Source organism: Cottoperca gobio, chromosome 17 (assembly GCF_900634415.1).
Source record: "Cottoperca gobio chromosome 17, fCotGob3.1, whole genome shotgun sequence".
In the NCBI taxonomy this organism is placed as follows: Eukaryota; Metazoa; Chordata; class Actinopteri; order Perciformes; family Bovichtidae; genus Cottoperca; species Cottoperca gobio.
The window spans coordinates 11993549-12016202 of NC_041371.1; the positions used below are offsets into that span (position 1 = coordinate 11993549).

Here is a 22654-nt window from a genome sequence, read left to right on the forward strand (position 1 = left end):
ACGATTCAAACACAAACATGGAAAAAGTGAGGTCATGTGAATCACGGCACCAGGAGTTACCCTTCACCTGATTCTCTTGGGTCAAGAAAGATTTGTTTTCAAAGCTTGCAGCCTACACTTCCTAAAGTATTGGTGGTCCTGTAACTAAGTATAATCACAGATGTCTCCCCCCCCCCCTCTCTCTGTTTCTTTCTCTTTTTCTCTACCCTCCAAAGTAACCGCTCCATTTGCATTCAGATCTCCGCATCTTAAAGTGCTTCTGTTCTTCTCCTTGATATCAGTGACATCAACACCTAACCATAAAGTCAAGGAAATACAGTTTTGACTTATGCATCTTTATTTCATCTGAAATGAAGAAAAGAAAAAACAGAAGTGGGAAAAAGCACAAACCAGCTAATGTTTTTCTTTATGAGATTATGCATCAAACATTTTATTCACACAGATAGAGGAGCAGCTCTTGAATCTGAGAGGAAGAGTTGTTGTTTCTTTATATAATCCTCCCCACAGCAGAGAATGAGTGAATGCAGCATATCTGCAGATGGGACTCTTCATTTTTACTTGACCCAAAAGACTCAGTTACAAGTCTACAATATTGTGATTGATAATATCAAGTTGGTAATATATCTGCCAGGACAAGAAAATGATAAAACAGATGCTATGAAACAATCACACATATGACTGATGCCCACTCTATTCCTCTATAAAAAAATGTAATGTGTTAGACGGGCAAAATGTATCAAATGATAAAAATTATAACAATTGTATTTGTGCATTTTTGGAAACATTATCAATTACAAAAGAAAGCTTTATAAAGTCAGACAGTATCAAATGGTTTCATTGTGGCAGTCTGGGAAAAGAGGAAATCTGGGTTTTCTAAGTAACACTTAAGTTTTGTGATATACTATGAATGAATACTGTATTCTTATATCCATACAACCCACACTTTGCTTCTATGAAACCTTTATAACCTCAATAGAAACTGTTAATTGTAAGTTTAGTCTAAGCAATTTTACATATGTGATAATTGGACAAAAACAAAAACTTCCAAACTTCTTTTGTTTTCATAAGTTTCAGCTGACATTGATCAAATGTGTCATGTATTGGTATGAATATGTAAGTTACTGTATATGAACTATTTAGTATCCTTGTTCAAGTTTTGTGTTTAATATAGTTTAAGTTTTAAGACACATTACATTTAAAAAAATACTTTAGAATTATAATATTATTAATTAGTATATATTAGTTACTTTAATCACAATAACAGTCTCAGTAGGCCTTATGATATTATATATTTTCCTACAGTATCCATTAATTCAATTGATATTCAACCCCCAAATGATCTGTAAACAGCTTAAACATCAGGAGCAACACAGCTATTTCCAGGAAATCCTGTCCTTTCTTTGAAAGCAGTGAAATGTCAGTGTTTGTGTGTGATTCATTGCCTTAAAATGAATGTGTGAGCTTAGTCGTTAAGGATGTAAGTTTACTTACCTACTTGCATGCGTGCCATGAATTTGACCACGCTCTCGTTCCCTTTCTTTCTCTCTCTCCTCAGGGAACGCTAGACATTCCTGAGGTCTGGAAAGCAGAGACCTCTGAGTCAGTCAGGTCATGGCCTCCCACTAAATGAGCTGTATCTGCTGCAAATGGACACTGATTACTAAGAGGCGAAGGAGTTCTCATGCAGCCGTGTCAGTGAAGGTATCCTAACGGCTGCTGATTCAGTGCCTGACACCAAATGTCAATGTGTGTGCAAAGGATAACCAAATAATGTTGTTAAAATATAATGCAGTTCTAAAAATAAATCTGAAGACTTAAAGGCTGTTTTTTAAAATTAAAAACAAAGGTTTAAATGTAATATAAGTCAAACACTGCAAGGCTAACTTTTGATGGAGTATTTGTTTCAATAGTTTGTTTAGTTATAAAGTGCTGGAAGGCCTAAAATATATATTAAATATATATTTTCTCCCAAGACACACTTATACAGTGTTTAATAGTTGCATGACTGAAAGAGTTTTTCCATGATCTGAATGCTTTGCTTTGTCAATGATTTATTAATTCACCTTTAAATACTGTAACATGTGTTTGCTTCTTTTCATTTGGCAAAAAAAGGTTTTGCAGAGACGTATGGAATAAAACAATGGTCCAGTTGAAAGCTGACTGTGGCTCCGCTTGTGAAGTTTTACGAGCTCTCGAGGAGAGAGAGAGAGTTATTTATTTTACCCGGCCAGAGAAATACAGGAAATGTCTCACGGTTACGTTTTTTCCTCTTTGCACCAGGTACTGTATACATTTGATTATGGTTTCATTGAAAGAGTGGAATATTGAAAATGGTCTGTAATCACTTCACCACATTTGTATAGACTGGTCTGTCAAGACATAACACTTTCTTGACATTAAGTGACTGTAATGTGTTTGGCATATATAAAAATAGGCACACACTAAACTAAAGTAAAAAAATATAGTGAAAAAAAGAATAAACACTTTTTTGTAGATTCATCCAACTTGAGAAGAATTGGCCTCATTTACTGTATTTAATAGTTTAACGGTCAATAAATTAGAAGTTCACTCTTTAAACAATAACAAATTGAAATCATTCCAGATTTAAAAAGCTAAGGAAAAAATGTATGTAATATCTGGAAAGTCATCAATTTACATTCATAAAAATATATAAACATTTGCTTGTCTTAGAAATTCTGACTTGGTTATATAAGTTGTATAATACCCGGATCACTGCCAGACAGAAGATTAGGTCATCCAACGTTTGTCAAAGAGGCATGGCACTTTTGTTTTCTGTGCAAGCTTCCATCACATTATGGCTCCACTATAATATTATGCTATAGCAATATAAGGAGCATTTAGTTTGGGCAGCTGGAGGTTTCAAATATTTGAACAACCAGGGGAAGTGCGAACCTGCTGCGAAGTGATGCCTTGAGCAGTCTAAACTGAAATCACATTCTCTCCCAGAAGTTAAGGCTTTGTTAAGTTTTGTCAATATACTGTATATGTCACCACTATTTTGCTCCTGACTGGTACAGTCTAATAATGTCAGCATGATTTATGTCACAAGATGATCATGTTGTACACAGTAAGGTGGAAAGCGGGAAAGCCCACCCACTTAGAAACACAGCAGCGTGTTTACAAAGTTGAATCATATCTATAAAGATGTCATCCTGATCAGAGGTGGCAGACACGGTCATGTTTACCCCGGAGTTTAGACTAGTTTCTGATCACATATGTGGGTTTTTGCCAGCATCTTTAACACAGTAGTCATATTATAATATGTAATGTATATAGATATAGATTAGCAATATTAAACATGTCCCACTTTCTCAAATGAATATCTTGTGTCGAACACTCCCAAACAACTACATGGATCGAACACACCGTCCTGTCACATTGTCATCATTACATTTGATTTAAGCAGTGCGGGTCAGAATAAATATTTTTTTTAATTCTGATTTATTGTACATATTTTTATAGTATTATTTTTACTTCCTCATTTTTATTCTTTTATATTCTATATTCATATGCAGTGTTGGGGAGTAGTGAACTACATGTGATTGAACTAGTGTAGTTAAACTACCTTTTGCAGTAGCTTGCTAGTAGTTCAACTAAATTCATATTTGTGATTCAAAATGTTTAATTACTTTTTTTTTACCATTTTTGTGTAGTTAACTAATGAAACCACAAACCATTTTTGGCCCATAAATAGAAAATAATGATTTTTGTTTTAAATGTAACACCTGTTGCATTGTATAGCAGCGACCAGCACGGACTTCTATACAAGACCAAAGACGACATTACTTTGCCATGAATAGTGGGGTATTTTATTTTTTGGTTTATATATTACATTACATTACATTTAGCTGACACTTTTGTCCAAAGCAACTTAAAATAAGTGCAAACAATCATGAGGATAGAACTCCGAATATTGCAAGTACATTAGCTTCAAATAAGCCGAACCAGTGTGTGCTACATTTATGACCAGTGAACTTTCTAAGTAGCTTTAGTTAACCAAACTAGATGTATCCTGTAGGGTAGCGTTGCTATAGCTCAACCTTTTCCAGTGTGAAGAAATTGGTAGCTTGCAAAATCCTCTGCCTTCAAAGTAGCTTCCCCAACACTGATTATAATTTATTTTTCCTCTATTCTATATTTATGTTTTATATTTATTGCAATATATTGTATGTGACAACCTACTACGCAATACCAGACAGTCCACCCAAGTACTTGGGCATTATTGCATTACAAAACAAGGATTTTACATAATGCTTTGTGTGTTTCATGCAGTTTTAAATTCTACATAATGCTTCATTACTAAAGTGCAACCAATGCAATAGTCTCCGCCTCAGTTACATCATTTTAAGGATGTTCACTGCACTGCTGTCATTTTTTATGGATGAGGCCACTGTCACCTATCTCAGAAACAGATCAGTTTTATATTGCATGGCTTTGCTCCCACATCTCGCAAGTCTTTGCTGTGATCCAGCCGGAGGTCTTGATCCCCTGTAAGGCATGAGACTGCACTGCAGCTAAGGCACCTGTCTATTTTTTACCTTTATATTCAATTGCTCCTTTGATGCCAGCTGACAAGAGACTGCATTGTTATTCAGCTGTCTTTTGTATTATCCACTCGTAACGTATAAAAAAAGGTCCAGTTTTCAAGGATTTATTTAAATATTTTGTCTCCATTGATCCCTCAAAACAACGCTCAAATGTTTCTGAGAGCCATTGTCATTGAATTTGGTGTGAGCCATAGTAAGCTTCAAACACCCATTCTTTACACCAGTGGTTCCCAAACTTTTTCACGTCAAGGAGCCCTAAACTGACATAAATTAGACCCCAATTAGATAAGAAGTTGTCCCAGGGTCTCCCATCGTCTTTATTTTGACTTTATATTCATGCATGTTCCAGTTGACCCACCTTTACATCATTTAATCTCAAAAGGTCTCCTTCTTCATTCGTGTTGTTTAAGGTTTGATGAAAACAATTGCAAACTCCACCAGCAGAAAGGTATTTTTCCAAACAACACGAAACTTTCCTCTCGGTGGCAGAACCTGGTATTTATCATACATTTTAAAATATATGGAAAAGTAGAAGGTCTCTTTTCAGATCCTCTCATGCCTTGACATGTCTATGCTATGGAGGTAAAAGAAATAACAGAAGGAATGATTTTTCCTTCCTGATGATCTTAGAACAGCCACCTCAGGGGTTTGAAATACTGAGCCATAAAGCAGAATCACTATGATATACTGCTGCTGTCAAATGACAATGCTGTGTTTTCCAGATCTAACAAACGGAACAAAAAAAAAAATTCTTGCTTGACAACCATGTAATTGTACAATTACAGAGTGATTTGAAAAGATTTGTTGCCTACTAAACCAGAAAAAAAGACAGTTGAATATATTGACCTCAAGTTATTTCATGCAACAACAAAGATTATTGAATATGTTTTATTGTAGTGGTTGTGGTTCTCATGTTATATACTTGATATCAGGTTTACAAACACCAATATCTGTTATATAAGCTACATTAATGCACATAATCTTTCATTTAATTCAAGGCTGTACAGATTTTCCAGCCTGCTTCATAATGTTGCTCTTTATAGAGGAAGCAGTGCCTGCAGTTTGTCATGTGTTAATATTTATCCAAGAACGCATCCGCTCAAGGCTCCAATATAATGGGGATTGCTTAAGAAAACTTTAACAGAATCTACAGCGATTGTTAAATGTATTTTCTATTAAAAAAAGGTTTTAGGACAGTGCCCCGCTGAACCATATGTTGAAAGAAGACCAAAGTGCAGTGTTTTATATTATGTACTTCCATAAGGAACAAGAGTTTCATTGTTAGTGGTGTCAGGGGAGAGAAGATGTGTCTGGGTTTCAGAAGATTGAAGAATAGGATTTCAGACATAAGGTTAAGATTCAGCATGAAGAGAGACCACACTCCTTTGGTGTGTGGTGAGAAAGAGGGTATGGGCTTGAACTCATAGAACAACACTGCCACCTGTTTGTTTTTAAGTAGTACCACAAGGATCTAAACATAAATTCCAACCTTGGATTGACTCCTGTCAAGACAAAACTGCAAAAGAGTAAAGCTATCTATTCTTGATTATCCATTAACCTATCTGATATTTCAGACTCTAATCATGCATAAATAATCACATATTTAGATTAGACTTTCAGACACATAGGTCAAATTTAGTATACAAATAATAATGCACATCATCATCATCATCATCACAAAGATATTTCCTGATGATGTGACCCAAACATCAGTTGATAATAATTAGCTGATTGCAACGTTGACTGCACACAAAAAAAAGATGCGTTTGAGCCACAGATTTGTCATGTATCAATACATACTCCTGGTCGATAGGTGGCGACATTTTCAGTGTCTTATCATCCTCCTTCAGTGGTTTTGCACAACAAAATTATTCAGTATGGCAGCCCACAGGGTAGCATGTTTAGGGTTAAATGCCCTTTACTCCTCTGTCTGCGCCCCAAAGCAGGTAACTTACTTATTATAACGCTGTATTTTGTGGTTTAACGCTTTTCATTGAGACTGAGTCGCATATCGAAACAGAAGGATGGAGAAAGCCCCGTTTTCAGTATTAGCTTTCTGACGTTAGCTTCGTGGCTAATGCTAGTTAGCCTTCTTAGTGACACACGCTTTTTATATTGTTGCTGAATAACTACCTGCATGTTTTAGTGTAATTGCTAATAGCAAAGGAGTTGCCTGGCCGGTTTGTATTACAATTTGAACAAACAAGACTCGTAAGAGAAAGGGAAACTGATTTGAAGTCATTTCTGAAGCTAACGGTGTGAGATGCGTTACACCTCTCTGTTTATGAAGGTGAACGACTGAAGCAGATATCATCAAATCATTTAGACACATTCAACACATGAGTCTCAAATTATCAACGTTATAAGATTGAAGGGGGAAACATGTGGGATGGAGTACGCCAAGAAGAAAGGAACACAAAGCAGACGAAACATTCAACTATTTACAATGAGTTACCCCCTTTCACATAATCTGAATTCGGACTATACCAATTATCAGTCAGTACAGAGCAGTTTGTAAAATAAACATTGTCATCCAATGGTCATTATAGTAAGATGTATGAACTGTGGGCCTATAACCTTGAACAAATTAACTATGTGTTGTCCTTTGTATGTTGTTTTCTTTTTATGTGATTTAAATGGATATTGTATTTGCATCTATTGGTCTTGCCAGTCTTGGCATCTTGTCTTCATCAATATTGGTTATATTTGATTGCTAGATGGCTACATAGAGTAGAAACTGATGAGGGACCAGGTGATGTTAAGTGAGTCTCAAAGTCCATGCTGGCTCTGTATTAGTCTGTGTTGCATAACATTGCAAATTAATCTAAATGATCAGCCTTGTGTTCACTAGAAAGATGTTGGTAGGTACATTTTAGTTTTCCTGTACGGTGGTCGGGCTGCATACATATTATCTCTATTTAAATCTACACCTATGTCAGTGACCAGTGTTTTCATTCTGCAAAAATGTTTTAAGAACAGCCTGTGACTTTATTCAAGCCTGATTTAGCACAAATCTTGTAAGAAACTCAGTTTGAGCCATTTACTCTGTGTGTGGTAACCAGGGGCACAATATTAGCTGTCAATAACAACTGCCGTAACACTATGTGCAGGCCCTGAGGAGCTGCTGGGGGGCGGTGGAGCAGGTGAGGGGATACTATGTCGACTGGAGGATGCTGAGGGACGTCAAGAGAAGACAGATGGCTTTTGACTATGCTGATGAGAGGCTGCGCATCAATGCACTGAGGAAGAACACCATCCTTCCCAAAGAGCTTCAGGTACAAAGCAATATCTCTACTCACTTTTTGTCAGTGTCTTTTGCCAGTTTACCATAATCAAATCTTTTGTCATCATTAGGGGAGATGATTATTCCAAGATGATGATTCCAAGTTATTTGAAATACAAATAAACACTGAATTCCTAAACAGTTCACAAATATTTTGCAGGAGTTGGCAGATAAAGAAATTGCAGCTTTACCAAGGGACAGCTGCCCTGTGAGAATACGCAACAGGTGTGTGATGACTTCCAGACCTCGTGGATTGAAGCGGAGGTGGCGACTAAGCAGAATTGTCTTCCGTCACCTAGCTGACAACAACCAGATGTCCGGGATTCTGAGGGCAAGGTGGTGACTGCGGATCCATTGGACACGACAGTCGGATTGGATCATGAAAAACAAGCTGATTCAGTGGTTATTGTCAGAAGAGCAGGACATCAGCATTCAATACAGACATGTTTTGGCCTTTTTAGTGTCTGGAGTCTTTAGAGGTATTGACTGTAATAAAACAGTTCCAACACTACCCACAAAAGCCTGGAAGGTGTTCTGTTTAAAGTGAATCCACTGAGATGACCGCAGCATATCTTCAGTATTCTGTATGTGCTGAGGAAGACCTGATTACATCTGTTCTGTAGATTATGTTTGTCCCAGTCAGTAAGTTGCTTTGCTTTCTTATGGCACTTCCAAATAGGAAAAACAGCAAAATACATACTATTTAAAGAGAACGTTGTGACTCCTCAGGGGAGTAAATGTCCATGTTTCTTAAGAAAGAAATGGATGAATAAATATTGTTTTACATTAATAACCTTTTTCACATGTGTCTTGGTTTATTGTAGAATGCATACATTGATACAGAGACTAGCCATGTGGTATTAGCATAAATATGGTAAAGGAAAACCATATTTTCCTTCACCATTAGAAGTAAGTTTTCTGTTCACAAGTGTTGACCGACCGAGGAATTACTTAAAACTAAAGCTATGTGTCTGGTAGCTCACCTGGTAGAGCGGATGCCCCATGTTGTCCCCTCTCCCCCTTTGCAGTCTGTCTGACCCATAAATGGCCCAACATATTTTTTATTCTAGCTATGGTATAGACAAGACGGTTTAATATTCCATTTCAATGACTTTCCTCTCATACACTGTGTGGCTGTATATGGTTATACATGTATATAGTGTCTTGGTTAAAAATGTGACAGCCCAATGACTAAAATAATTGAATCTATTATATACTAATTTGAGAAAACTAAATCAAGTTTAGTTGTTACCAATTGGAGGTCTGAACAGCCTAGAATATATGATGGCTTTTGATATTAAATTTAACCTATAACCTCAATTTAATGTTAACAATATACAGAATATTTGATCATACTCTTTATACATAGCACCTATAATTGTATTCTATTTACACTAAGTAATTGATAATGAAAAACTATGCATTCATCCAAGTTATTTTACAATCTTTAGTCTGAAAGGCAAAATAAGAAATATTGTAATTTAATTAGTTACTTTTGGTGAGACAATATATTTAATATTGTATGGATGTCAACACTTGCGTCCAGTAGGCGGCGGTAGTGCAACTATAGGCTGCTTATGAAAGAGAAGAAGACGTACAGTACTGCAGGCTGAGAAAGGACACACATTTTTTTTTTATCTAGCGAACATAACCGATAAAGCCTAGATGGATCTAACCGAACAGGTACACAGCATGTTTCTATTCAGCTTGGTATACACAGATTGGAAAAAACTAGGGCTGGGTGGTATTAGCTAGCTGAGGTTGCTGAATTTAGCTATAACTGTTACATGATTCAAACTAAATCAATGCTACATTAGCTAACGTTAGCAAGTTAGTAAACCATCCGTGAACCAGCAAGGTGGAGTCAGTTGTTCATATTGTTGTAGCAGTATGTACAATTTTAACCATAACTTACATAAATGCGTAACATTACTTGCCGGTAACAGTGCATAGTCATGACTGGCGGCATGTGTGAGTAGCTAGCCTACTGCTAGCAAGCAAGCTAGCTAGCTAGCAGTAGGCTAGTTTTGACTGAGTTTACCGTTACCAGAACGTTCTAGCAACGGAAAGTCAACATAACGCAAGTTAGTTGGTATTTCATGGCCATTTAAAAGTTATTTAAGCATCTTTCATGAGTAGTGATAGGGTAATCTGTCCTATTCCAATAAACTGATTGTGAAGCAAATGTGAATAATTTTTAACTTGAGATATGACGTGACATGTTGAATCATCTAATGGAGAAACATTCTTCGACACATCCAAAACATGTGTTCTTTCAAACTGTCTTCAAATTGTCTAATTCAGGGATGTACATTTCTCAGTGGTCTAATTCTTTCTCCAATACAGATCAACCAGTTGGAGGCAGATTTGCTGGAGCTGGGGTCACTCCTGGAGAAAGCAAAGCAGAAAAGAGTGCAGGAGCTGCTAAAGCAGGAGCAGAAGAAGGTGGAGAAGGAGCTGGCAGTCAAACGACAACAGAAGGAGAAACAAGCCAAGAGAGAGGCCGACCCATCTGCTGCCGCCAAAGCAGCGTACACAGTCAAGATCAACAACTATGGTATGGTTCCATTGTTTAGTAAGACTACCACTCATTTGTGAGAAAGTACAACAGTTAAGATGTGTGCAAGAGCTAAAAAGTATTTCTAAATAAAAATGTGCCTTTTCTATGCAGCATGGGACCAGTCAGAGAAATTTGTCAAAATTTACCTTACATTGAAGGATGTGCACAACATATCACCTGAGAATGTGGAGGTCAACTTTACAGAAAGGTATGGTGATGATCAACATATAATATATATACATTATGTATTCATCATGTCCCACTAACCATACAATTAATTGCATTTGCTCATCTTCTCTTTTGCAGGTCATTTTCTGTGTTAGTGAAGGATCTCAATGGAAAAAACCATCAGATGACAATTCTCAACTTGTTATGTCCAATTGATCTAAAGGACAGCTATAAAAAGGTGAATAAAGCCTATTCATTAGTTATAACATGTGTTTTTGATAGAAAGTAGCTTGACTGATTACTTTAAAATGTAAGTCATAACGCTGCATCTTAAATCGATTTCTGAAGCTTACCAACTCTTAACCTCTTGGAACCATTGTGTTTAAAAAAAAATAAAATTTGGGTTGGCAGATGTACATACACTGTGTGTAACCAAGGGTAAACTTTGAACTAAACCTGTTCTGGTACCATTTTGTCTGGATCAGAAATGTGCAAAGGATGAGTTTTTTCTGTTGCGTATAGGTAAACAACATTAAGCAGTTTGTGACCACCACAGAGCAGAAAACTCCAAAACAAACTTATGTACTACATTGATTTATTGAGTGCTTATGGCTAAGTACAATCACTAAATGATATCATACAGACCAGCAGCATCAAAGAAACATAGGCATCTAGTATTCCCTTTTTCTTGTCAACTGCTGAATTTAGGCTCAGTGTTGACATGCATCCTTTTATTCATTCTGCTTACTTCTGGGGGACAATAGAGCAGCAGAGTCTTGTTGTCTTTTTGGAAAGACAACAAGTAACCCTCTTTCCTCCCTTCCACAGATAAAAACAGATATGGTCCTGGTCATGTGCAGGAAGCAGACTACAAAGAATTGGGATTGTCTAACAACGGTGGAAAAGCAGGCTAAAGAGAAAGAGTAAGTACAAAGAAATATGGGGAATTGATTCATTTTAGTTCAAGTAATTTGCACAAAGTAGGGATTTTAAGTGACACGAGGCCACTGCATGCTTCCAATGATTTAATTTGTACAAGGTATTGTGCAGCGTGTATGATTAGCACCACTGCTACTTCCTATTGCCAATGTGTTGTATGTAGCGTTGTGTAAAAAAGTATCTTATACACTGGGACAGTGCAGTGCAGTACCTCATCTGTGAGCCAGGTGTCACTGTATATCATGCTGCCTGGGTGCATTCTCCAGGATGAGAATCCAAGCTATTCTGATAAACGCATACAAACTGTTCTACTATTGTCCCTCAACAGTAAACCCGAAGTTGATGCGAATGCAGACCCCAGCGATGGCCTGATGACTATGCTGAAGAAGATCTACTCAGATGGAGATGACGAGATGAAGAGAACCATCAACAAAGCCTGGTCAGAGTCCCAAGAGAAGAAAATTCGAGGAGGAGAAGGAGGAGGAGCAGGAGAAGACATGATGGACTTCTGAAATGATTCTCTGCGTTTCCACAGCAGGATGTAGTGAGAGCTGTCAGGGATGCACCTGACACAACTTGAATATTAAATGTTATGGGGTGAAGCCAATATATAAATCATATTTCCACAAAATCTGTGTACAGCTCATAAATAAGGTTTCGGGATTAATGTCTAAGCCCTGGATGGCCTGGTTTTTGGCCCTGCTTTAAAAATCAGGCTCCCGATGCCCTGATAGTCATGGGACAGAAACCTTTCAATAAATTGCACAGAAAGTTCCAGTTCAAACTTAGGGGCTGTGTCCAGCAGATGGCAACCTTAACACAGCAAGAAACCCCACTGGTAAGCGCAGATTTAATGGGTTAAAGGACCACAATGCAGTTGTTTTTTTTAAGATTAATGTCTGTTAGTAATCCATAGTTTTAATTGGACCAGGGTAAATAAAATATGTGAGACATATCCTGTAAAGTCACATCTTAATATTGTTCCTGTGCAGCTAAACTGAGCTGATATTTAAGATGTTTCCAAGTGTAACCTACGTTTGCCAAAGTCATGCATATATTCCTTTAATGAAGACAACTAGTGGGCTCTTCTGATTTATTTAATGTCTTCTTCATATCCGCCTTTTATTTTATGTCATTCCATAAATAATTCCAATGATGGCTCCAAAGACTGCTCACGTGTCAGTCCAGTGTAATAACATAACTTCATAGGTTAAACATTTAAAGTAATTTACCCATTCCTGTAGTATAATGTAATGCTCTAAAACACATTCTTTGTAATTCCTTGATGTTACTGTTGCATTTTCATAGTGTTGGACAGTTTTGTACTATAATTAGTATTTACAGTAGCACTGTTTGAGTTGCCTATTTCCCTCCATCATATCTTAAAAGTGTATGTTTTGGCTCCTGTCATAAAGTCGTACATGTTATTTTGCTCGCCCTCAGGTTGTTCATTCTCACAAATACAGATCTTGGAACTGAGTCTGCTTTGCGTCTGTTTGTCTTCTGGTTCTGAAGAAATATTTCACTTCAGTGTTTTAACCAAACATTTATAATACACTATGCGTTACATTTTTGAAATTTCGATATGCCTTCACAGAGGCCTGCCTTCTCATAGACGAGATCATATTTTATTTATCTGAATACATAAACTTAATCTTAGCCCATGCTCTTATTTTAAAGGACACTTCATAGTATACATAAAATGAGCAATGGTCCAGACACTGACCAAAATGGTCACCTAGTTTGTGATGCAGTAGAGTTTGCAATGGTTCATGGTATGTGTTTATTTTATGGACAGTTAAAGCACAACGTTGACTTGTAATTAAATGGAGTTTAAAATCATTTACATACAATGTAAATTTAGCAGAACATGAACTTTCAAACTGCATGAGTAGTTCATGTGGGGATTTTCTGGGATTTTTACACACATGCACGCAGACGGGGGAAATCTAACCCAGGATTATTCTGTAGAAATTTGAGCTTTTATTTTGTAGGATTCTTAAAATGTTGTCAGAAAACCAGTCATGTCTCATTGCAGTATTTTTTACGATCTGTAGGTCCTACATTATGTATGAATCATATAAATATTTTGGACCTACAGGTGTTTTTATATTTTTGTTTATTCATTTATAAAAAATAGTTTAAAAAAAAATCCTTAGATGGGTCACGCTCTGCATCACCACACCAATCTCAGAGTTTCATTCAGTAAATTGAGTTTGTAGATTAAACATGGAAAACATTGGAAACCCCCCTCTGCTCGGGTTACAGCGTGTCATTGGAATCACCACATCACAAACACATGTGATACATCAACGTGAGTTAAACTGATTATTTATTTCGTCAGCTGTTTCATTCATATTTTTCTAACATTCCAGATTTTCTTTATTTTTTTTTTACATTATTTTCTGAGCAAATCGTCTGGACTTTCTCCACTAGTGCGCCACCTCCCCCCGCCCCCTGCTCCGTGACGTCGCTGCTCGCCTATATAGTCTGAGAGCTCTCTGTTCAGACATGCCAGATGGATACAGTTGAACCAGGCGGACGCATCGTTACGCACCAGACCAACCAGTGAGAAAACAAGCGAAAGGGATCTATACACGAACTTATTATTTACACAACTGTGTGAAATGGATACCGGTTGTTTCACCGCGGCGCAGCGTGTTTCGTGCCACGGCATGAATGCGGATTTATTTAAGCCTGCTCCGGAGCGTGGACCCCAACAATCCTCTGCCCCGGTGAAAACCAGCCGGAATAAACCCGAACAAACCAAACCCGAGCTGGCCCAGGTGGTGACAGACTCCAAAACGGGAAGATCCTACAGTAAAGGGAAGCTTTTGGGAAAGGTACGAAGATTTAAATGTTACATGTGCTTGTCTCGCTTCACCACAGGGATCTTTTTTTTAGGCGTTTTATCCGAGGCATAGGATGGATGTAGAATTTGTATGAAATAATCGCTGTTTTTATGTCGATACGGAAGCTGTTTTATGATTTAAATTAATTATTAATCATTTTACAGGTGTGACACTAATGCGGGATTAGGGAATGACCTCGTGCGGGATACATTTCCCCTGCCATGCGAGTCATTGCTGAATGAATCAGGCGCAAGGTGTGTCCGGCTCATGTGCGCACACATGATTGGCAACACTTTTTTGTCTTTTTATTTTTTAAACGAATAATTATTATACACGAGGATCCTCGCATTTTAATGACATCTCCGGCGACTGTTTACCCAGCAATTTGTCTGCCCTGAATATGCCATCACTCCTCCTAAAAGATCACGTCTGTAATGATTTTAGACTCCGTGTGTGCCATGTATGAATGGAGCGCCTGTATCAACATGTTGCTCGTCAACGATACGCTGCGTCGGGCAGCCAGCCAAGTCTCTTTTCCTCCGCTGCCGCAGAGCTGGAAACGTCTCCGTCAATTTCCCGGTTAATGAATGCAGCAGCTCTGTCTGCCTCAGCCTGTCCTTAAGCATATGTATTCTTGATTGGATCTAGAAATGTGGGTGGATAAACAGCAGTGAACATGATGGGGGTTCATTGTATAAGGGCATCCAAGGTAACTTGCTTGTCAATTGATTATAATATGATGCATCGTAATGCATTTAATCCTGGATTTATGTTCTCTCATTGACTACCTCCCATCAGCTTTTTAGAATTGGCTAACTCAGTTAATCATTTTGATTGCTGTACATCTATTGATCCTCAGATCAGAGACTTGCCATTGAGGCAGGCTATTTATAGCCATTGCAGGTTTTTAACCTGCTGCTTTCTTAACTGATCATCCTGTTTGTCTCCCCCCAAGGGTGGCTTTGCTAGATGCTACGAGATGACAGACCTCTCCAGCAACAAAATGTATGCAGTGAAGGTGATTCCACAGAGCAGGGTGTCAAAACCACACCAAAGGGACAAGGTACATGACCGAGCTTGTTTATGTCTCAGTATGTCTGTCACGGAGGCCAATGCATAACCTGAATTAAATATCTGAATGGTAAGGATTGAAATGTGCACACATAACTGATGGATGTCTAATTTGAACAGATCACGAATGAGATCGAGCTCCACAAAACCCTGTCGCACAAGCATGTGGTGAAATTCTCTCATCATTTTGAAGACCAAGACAACATCTACATATTCCTTGAGCTCTGCAGTCGGAAGGTGAGACTTTAGTAGAAACAATGCATGCGCTTTGCTTTATCTTATACAGCTTGCCTTGTGTCGTTCCTCCGTGGCACAATAGAGGCCACATGCACTTTATTCATTTGGTCTAGGTTAAAGTATGCAAAGCTAAAGCCTAATCATTATTGATGAAGAGTCCCAGGCACCACCTGAATTACAGCGCCATCTAACTTCTATGCTACTGCAGCTGTGTTTGTTTGTGCAGCAGTGCTGTACAATCCCAGTGACGAATGCGGGGTTAACTGTTCACTCATTGCTCTCTCTGCAGTCCCTGGCACACATTTGGAAGGCGAGACACACGCTCACAGAGCCAGAAGTGCGATATTACCTCAAACAGATTATATCTGGTCTAAAGTACCTCCACAGCAGAGGGATCCTGCACAGGGATCTCAAACTAGGTATGTGAGCATGACTGATACGTGGCGTACGGACAAAACTACCATCCCTGGAATGTGCTGTGACTTTGGGCAGGCACATGCTATCTCTGGAATGCTGACTGGACAAATGGTTTTGTCTCTTTCAGGCAACTTCTTTGTCAACGAGAACATGGAGCTGCGGCTGGGAGACTTCGGCCTCGCTGCCAAGCTGGAGACAGCCGAGCAGAGGAAAAAGTATGATTTCTTTTCTCTTTTTAAACCGATTTACTATTTTTAAATACTTAAGTATTGTTCTAGTGGAGGGCTGAAGAGAGACTGGAATTTGAAAATTCTAAATAGTTTTTGGGATAAAACAGCTGCTGTACATGCACACAACAAAAACCTGAGCATTAGTCTTGGACATTTTCTAAGCTTGCATAATGCACACTGACTTGAAACCATTACGTCAAGTCCTCCTCCTACTAACCCAGTAAGTCCCTAACTAAACAGGTTTCCAGGTGGCAGTTGAATGTAGCGCTTAGAGCATAGTTTCAATACCAGTTTGACGCCTTCCTGTGGAATACCAGAAGAATGAGTGCAGCACAAAAAACGCAACCACCACTTCCTTGATGCATCTACGCAACAGAAAGTAGTTTGCTGCTGTTTGATGATCCTGTACTTGTTTTCTCAGAACAATCTGTGGGACTCCCAACTACTTGGCACCTGAGGTGCTCAACAGACAGGGCCACGGCACAGAGTCGGACGTTTGGTCCCTCGGATGTGTCATGTGAGTTATTGGCTTTATCCAGTCGTGTAAAATAACATTTGGTTGCAGTTTAGTAGTTTGTTACAACATCCTCATTCCCACAATGACTAAGATTGTTTTATTTTAATTTTTTTAGTCTAAATCACTATTTTGTATCTTGAGTTGACCAATGGTTGCCTTGCTTAATCACATTCAGGTACACGCTGATGTGCGGCAACCCTCCTTTTGAGACTCTCGACCTGAAGGAGACCTACAAATGTATAAAAGAAGTTCGGTACAACTTGCCATCCTCGCTTTCCCCCGCTGCTCAGAAACTCATCTCAGGCATCCTGCAGAAAAACCCCAGCGACAGACTCGCACTGGATCAAATCCTCAGCCACGAGTTCTTCACCAAAGTATGCAAAAGTCATGATTTTGTCAGTTTAAAGAAACAATGATAGTGTTTGACGCAGTCATCCATTTATGGACACTTTTCTCATGGTCTAAAGATCATGGTTTTTTTTGGCCAGTGACGACAAAGGTGCTCAACACTGGAACATAAATGTCACATGTCAGTGCGTGATGTATCATCATGATTTCTTACGTCCTTCTCATCCTCTCGCTTTTTTTTTTGTTCTAGGGTTTCACCCCTGATAAACTTCCCCCCAGCAGCTGTGTGATGGTGCCAGAGCTCCACCCCCCCAGCCCTGCCAAGAAATTCTTCACTAAAATGGCAAAGAGCTTCTTTGGCAAGAAGAAGGCGAAAGGTAAGCAGCAGCACAAGAGTCAAGTGACAGATACAATAGAAGAATAGGTCATCTCTTTTGTAAAGAATTGCGTAATGTAATTATGCGCACCACCGGCCATCTCGATAATCTGGTTTTTGTCTCACAAGTACCGATATTTAAAGTGGTTTTAACTGGAGAACCGGATTGTTTTCAGTTTCCTTCAAACCTGTTCATGTGCTGTAGCGTTGAAATGCTCCTATGGTTAAACATATTTGTTGTGACTACAATGCAAGAATCTTGTGTTTGCAGTAGAGAAGGTTCCATGCGATGAGAAGGATGACAAAGACATTTCCAAGCTGGTGTCGGGCATCGTTAAATGTTCCATCAACAGGCAGATCAGCTACAAGACAGTGGGACCCAATGAGGTACATTTGTATTCGCTGTTTCTTTTTTTTTCTTTTTTTTGTCCTATAGTTGCAAGAAAAGATTGACCTTGTTTACCTAAAACAAAATTGTGTTGGTTCAGGTACTGATGAGGTAATAAAGTCCAGTGTTTTGAAGTAAACGTAACATATTTGCAGCTTCTTCATTTAAACGGTAAAGCTGTTTTTTTTTTTTATTATTATTTAAATGGCACTGCAATGGAAATATTATTTGAATAATGCTTTTTAATTAGATATGGTTCATTGCTCTTAAAAGGATTTAGAAGTTTAGTTTTTCTAGCTATTTAGCTTTGTTTTGTTGCCATTGCAACAAGATTCTGTATTGTCCCAGAAATCCTTAAAATTAGACTTTATTAAGGCCTGTATTTATTTTTCTATTTAAGGAAACTGTTTGTCAAATCCATCGTTTCTCTCTACTACATAATATTAATCCTAATGCAGACTATATATGCATTTTAAAAAGATTCAAAAGCTCAGTTGGCCAATCCCTTTTCAGACGGGTCTAGTTGCTATTTATAGAGCCAAATAGGAACGCATTGTTTGCTCTCTGGTGTGAATGTTTCTTTGTCAGCTTGATAATGAGCCTGTGCTGAGAAACCAGGTTTTAGTCGGCAAGTATGTGCTGACTGAACAAAGTAGCCATCAAAAGTACCTTTAACTTTCTTTTAACACGTCTGTTTGCAGAATAACAAACTAATTTCCACCATATTTAAAAAATAACTTTGTGGTAACATGACGTTAGAAACTACATGTCAAACGTGCTGCATGTTCGCAAAGCACATATGGAAACTGTGGTACTGAAAGTAGTTTAACCCCTGTGCGGTGGCAGTAGATGTACATTCAAAACCAGTGAAGCAGCAACAGTTAAAGCTCTGGCAGAATATAGAAACGAAGCAACGTTTCTGGCCGACAGACCCACAAACCCTAATAAAAGTGTGCCAGTATTAATAGAACGCGTTCACAGAATTGTCTCGTGTGGTTATTCTTAATGTCAATTTTTGTTTTCCATCCTCTGCTCTTACTATCACTTTTGGTTCTTGTTCTTGTCACGACTGTCCGTTAAATCGTATCTTTTGTTGCTGCTCAGGTGCCCTGTCCCATCGGTCAGGTGGTCAGCCCTGCGCCTCAGGAACCGACTCCTGCTGAGGAGGAATCCAGGAAGTCAATCTCCCGCTCCTTCAAGGGCACCACGGCCAGCAGCACTGAACGTAGGTCCCAATACTTTACTTTGAGTGCATATTTAATCTTGAAGAACATTTTTTTTTTTTTGTCTTTTTCTAATCAGTGTCTTAACATAATTCTTGTTTTCCCTCTAGCATGCGAGGACGTCCTGACCCCAGCGTCTGTGACTGAGTCGGCCGTGAAAGTTCTCAACAATTGCCTGGCATCAATGCCTGCAGGTAGGAGAGCACACAACATTGCAGGAGCACTTATGGCCCAAAATAATAATAATAATGTTTGGCATATCTTACTTTTGGTTACCATAAATTCCAAAGGACGCAGAATCATTCACGTCCAACCAGATAATTTCCGTGTCTGTGCCATTTCGTCACATCTTCTGAATATTTGACTCGTGTAGCGTAGCCTAGAACAGCTTTCCTAACATTTGTAGACTGTGTCTTTAGTCTCTTTGTCTTTAGTTTTTTGTGAAATGCTGATTTTAAGACGAAATGTCCTCCATTTACTCAGAATTGATATTAATATGCCATGAAATGTTTTCCATGGTCTCTAAAAAAAATCTTTTTAATCTCTTATCCCTCCAGCCACTAGAAACCCACCCTGCTTGTCCAGGCCCCAGTCATTCCTGTGGGTGACTAAATGGGTCGACTACTCAAACAAATATGGTTTTGGCTACCAGCTCTCGAACCAAAGCATCGGAGTGCTCTTCAATGAGGGAACACGTCTCAGTCTTTGTGACCAACGCAAGTAAGTATACTTTTTTATTTTTAAGAGCTACAGTGTTTACTAAAATGTAAACCTTTACATTGTGCTCAGAACTTCTTGACTCAAGTAACTGAATTGGTCCAATAAGTGATAAAACTATACTTACCAGTTTCCACATTGACACTTTTTTCATTATCAGTCATTAAAATTGACTTTAGATTCAAGTTGTCTCCAATCAAACAGTAAAACTTTTTTATTAATTTATTTTCCTCTAACAGGACAGTCCACTACTGTTTGCCCAACAACAAACACTTCACTTTTCCTGCCAACTCTCTACCTGAGCAGCTTCGCAGCCAGAAACAAATTGTAGATCTCATGGCCAACTACATGGAGCAGAACCTTATGGAGGTATGAGCAAAGCTGTTAGTCTGCAGCCATTAGTTTGATCAATCGGATTACTGTATGCATTGGATTACATAACTGGTTTGCATACACTGGGAGAATGAAAACCCTTTAATTTAACCGCTGATCTAATCATTTTCTATCCTCTTCAGGGTGGAGATCTGCATTGTGAGGAGCAAGTATCGGGTTGTCCTCCTCTCCTGCTCCAGTGGGTGAAGACTGACCATGCTCTTGTCATGCTCTTCAACAATGGCACTCTACAGGTTCGAAAAAGCGTATTAGCTTTTATCCAGCCATTTATCCACTTCGGTAACATTTGTATTCTTACATGCTGTTTTTAATCCCTTCCAGGTCAACTTCTACGCAGACCACACCAAGATCATCCTGTGCAAGTCATCAGATGACTCCTACCTGCTTACCTACATCAGCCGGGAGCGCGTCTCATACACTTACCTCCTTAGCATGCTGAATGAGATTGGCTGCACCGCCGAACTGAGACACCGACTGCGATACGTGGTCCAGCTGCTCCAACACCATGCTGATGCCTGAGGACACAGCTCCGTGCCTCCCAGGCTGCCTGATTGGCAGATGCCTTAGAGGGGACTTGACTGGTTAACACCTCCTTTTTTGGCAGCCTGACTGGTTGAAATAATTTCTCAAGGCAGTGCCGAGACGAGCTGTTCAATTGACGGATGGAAGGCTGTGCGGAGCAGCTGATCAAATATTTTTGTCTGAACTGGTGCTTAGGCAGCTGATTATCAAATAGATCGACCTTGATAAAAACCAAGCAGTCAGGAAGTTGCCCAATGCAGCATCTGCCTCCAAGGGTTTGTGCCTGTCCAGCTTATGCCTCAAAGGTATCCACCTGGAAGGTATTGATGCCTAAAATAAGAGACTCCTACCTGGCCTGAAATGATGGATCCCTTACAGGCATATGCCTAAATGAACACCCAAAACTCCCATTACCTTTCCTCACTCACTCAAAACCACGGCTTCTTGGCTGGATCTTTTCAAAGCCACCAATCAACCCTGCAGCTTTCAGCTTCCCCTGATTGCCAATAATCCAGGCATGGTTTCTCAAAGGTATCTAAACACTAAAATTGTCTTATTTGCTTTCAAACGGAACAAGGATAATCTTGCGGCTGGAATTTTCTTTGGGTCCTTTTTTTTTTTTTTCAAAAGTATTTTAGCAGCAAGGTCACTTGTGCGGTTGACAAGCACTGGAACCTCGCTATTGCAGCAGAGATGCTTTGGGAAGAACTGTGGTTTGATTGGGGGGGAGAGAGAGAGAGAACCTCCTACCTTCTGTTGGTTTCTGGCCTGTTTGGACTATGGTGCACACATTAATTTTCTTTTAAAAAAAAAATAATTAAACGGAAAGACGGAGCCAACTAGGATCACACTACGATCTTGACCTCACATGCACAAATAACATTCCTGGCCTTATTTGATGGTGATGAAGGTTATTGCTTCTGATCCAACATCAGTCTTTTCTTTTCTTTTGTTGGAATACATTTCACTGATGTGGTACACGGCTTACTAAAGGGGCTATGGGAGCAACACAATTTTGCACCTTTTTTTTTTTTTTTTTTTTAGTAAATTCATCTGGAAAGTGAAACATTTTACTACTTTTATTTGTTTTTAACAAGATACCAAAAGGCATTTTCCTTGTCAAATTATTTTTTTAAGTTTTAAAGTCACAATACAGTAGGTGAATGTGTGTCACACGTGCTGATAAACAAAACTGTTGGTGGAAAACGAGGGTGGGGAGTGGGGATAAAAGTGCCTTTCTGGGGGATGTCTGTATAGTGCAATAACAACAACCCTTTGTGAATGTCGAGCTGGATACAAACAAGATCAGAGAGATGGGTTTTACAGGTGGGATTTACTTTTATACTTGAGCAAAATTTAAAAGTAAGTCAAATAGCACTACACTCACTACCTGGTATAAGCTTTTAGAACAACTGGTATCATAAGTATATAGCCCAGTAATATCTACTATGGAAAAAAAACATTGTACTCTGTTGTACTGTAATCCTTATCGGTTTACATTGCTTTCTCGACCCAGAGTTGTATCCTAAAAACTGTGACCTGGAATGCAAGTATTACATACATGTGTTTTCAAAAAACCCAACATTGTGAAAGCCATCTGCCAATTCAGAAGAGTCTTTATTTTTTTGGCACATAATGTCCTGTCTATTTATTTTTTTATTTATACATGTTTTTTATTTATTGTGTAAATGTTGCGGTTTTGACACAAGGAAATGTTCAATTCCGATCACCTTTTGTATGTAACATATTTGGGGGGGGGGGGGAAATGGGACATAAATAAAGTTTATTGAAAATTTACTTGGTTTGCACTTTATTGTTTATTGAAACATGTTCTGCTGTAGATTT

General features: G+C 38.7%; 3 protein-coding genes across 4 annotated transcripts; all 3 read left to right on the plus strand.

Moving 5' to 3' along the window:
- Window positions 1-6391: 6391 nt before the first annotated feature.
- On the plus strand, window positions 6392-8644 carry mrps14 (mitochondrial ribosomal protein S14). The gene is made up of 3 exons (XM_029453801.1): window positions 6392-6514; window positions 7679-7843; window positions 8012-8644. The coding sequence occupies exons 1-3, from the start codon at window positions 6446-6448 to the stop codon at window positions 8192-8194; spliced, it is 417 nt and encodes a 138-aa protein (XP_029309661.1). The 5' UTR covers window positions 6392-6445; the 3' UTR covers window positions 8195-8644.
- A 751-nt stretch (window positions 8645-9395) lies between these two features.
- On the plus strand, window positions 9396-12998 carry cacybp (calcyclin binding protein). Its single transcript, XM_029454338.1, has 6 exons — window positions 9396-9534; window positions 10198-10408; window positions 10523-10619; window positions 10718-10817; window positions 11408-11502; window positions 11847-12998. Exons 1-6 carry the CDS (start codon window positions 9517-9519, stop codon window positions 12028-12030), a joined length of 705 nt encoding a protein of 234 aa, XP_029310198.1. The 5' UTR covers window positions 9396-9516; the 3' UTR covers window positions 12031-12998.
- Window positions 12999-14015: 1017 nt separating this feature from the next.
- On the plus strand, window positions 14016-21678 carry plk3 (polo-like kinase 3 (Drosophila)). 2 transcript variants are annotated; one of them, XM_029453990.1, is made up of 15 exons: window positions 14016-14361; window positions 15326-15433; window positions 15562-15678; window positions 15968-16097; window positions 16223-16310; window positions 16747-16842; window positions 17018-17216; window positions 17441-17567; window positions 17838-17953; window positions 19059-19179; window positions 19288-19371; window positions 19735-19897; window positions 20134-20263; window positions 20410-20520; window positions 20609-21678. In XM_029453990.1, exons 1-15 carry the CDS (start codon window positions 14146-14148, stop codon window positions 20804-20806), a joined length of 2004 nt encoding a protein of 667 aa, XP_029309850.1. In that variant the 5' UTR covers window positions 14016-14145; the 3' UTR covers window positions 20807-21678. The 2 variants fall into 2 exon arrangements, with proteins under 2 accessions (XP_029309850.1, XP_029309851.1); XM_029453991.1 differs by having other exon boundaries at window positions 17841-17953.
- Window positions 21679-22654: the final 976 nt, after the last annotated feature.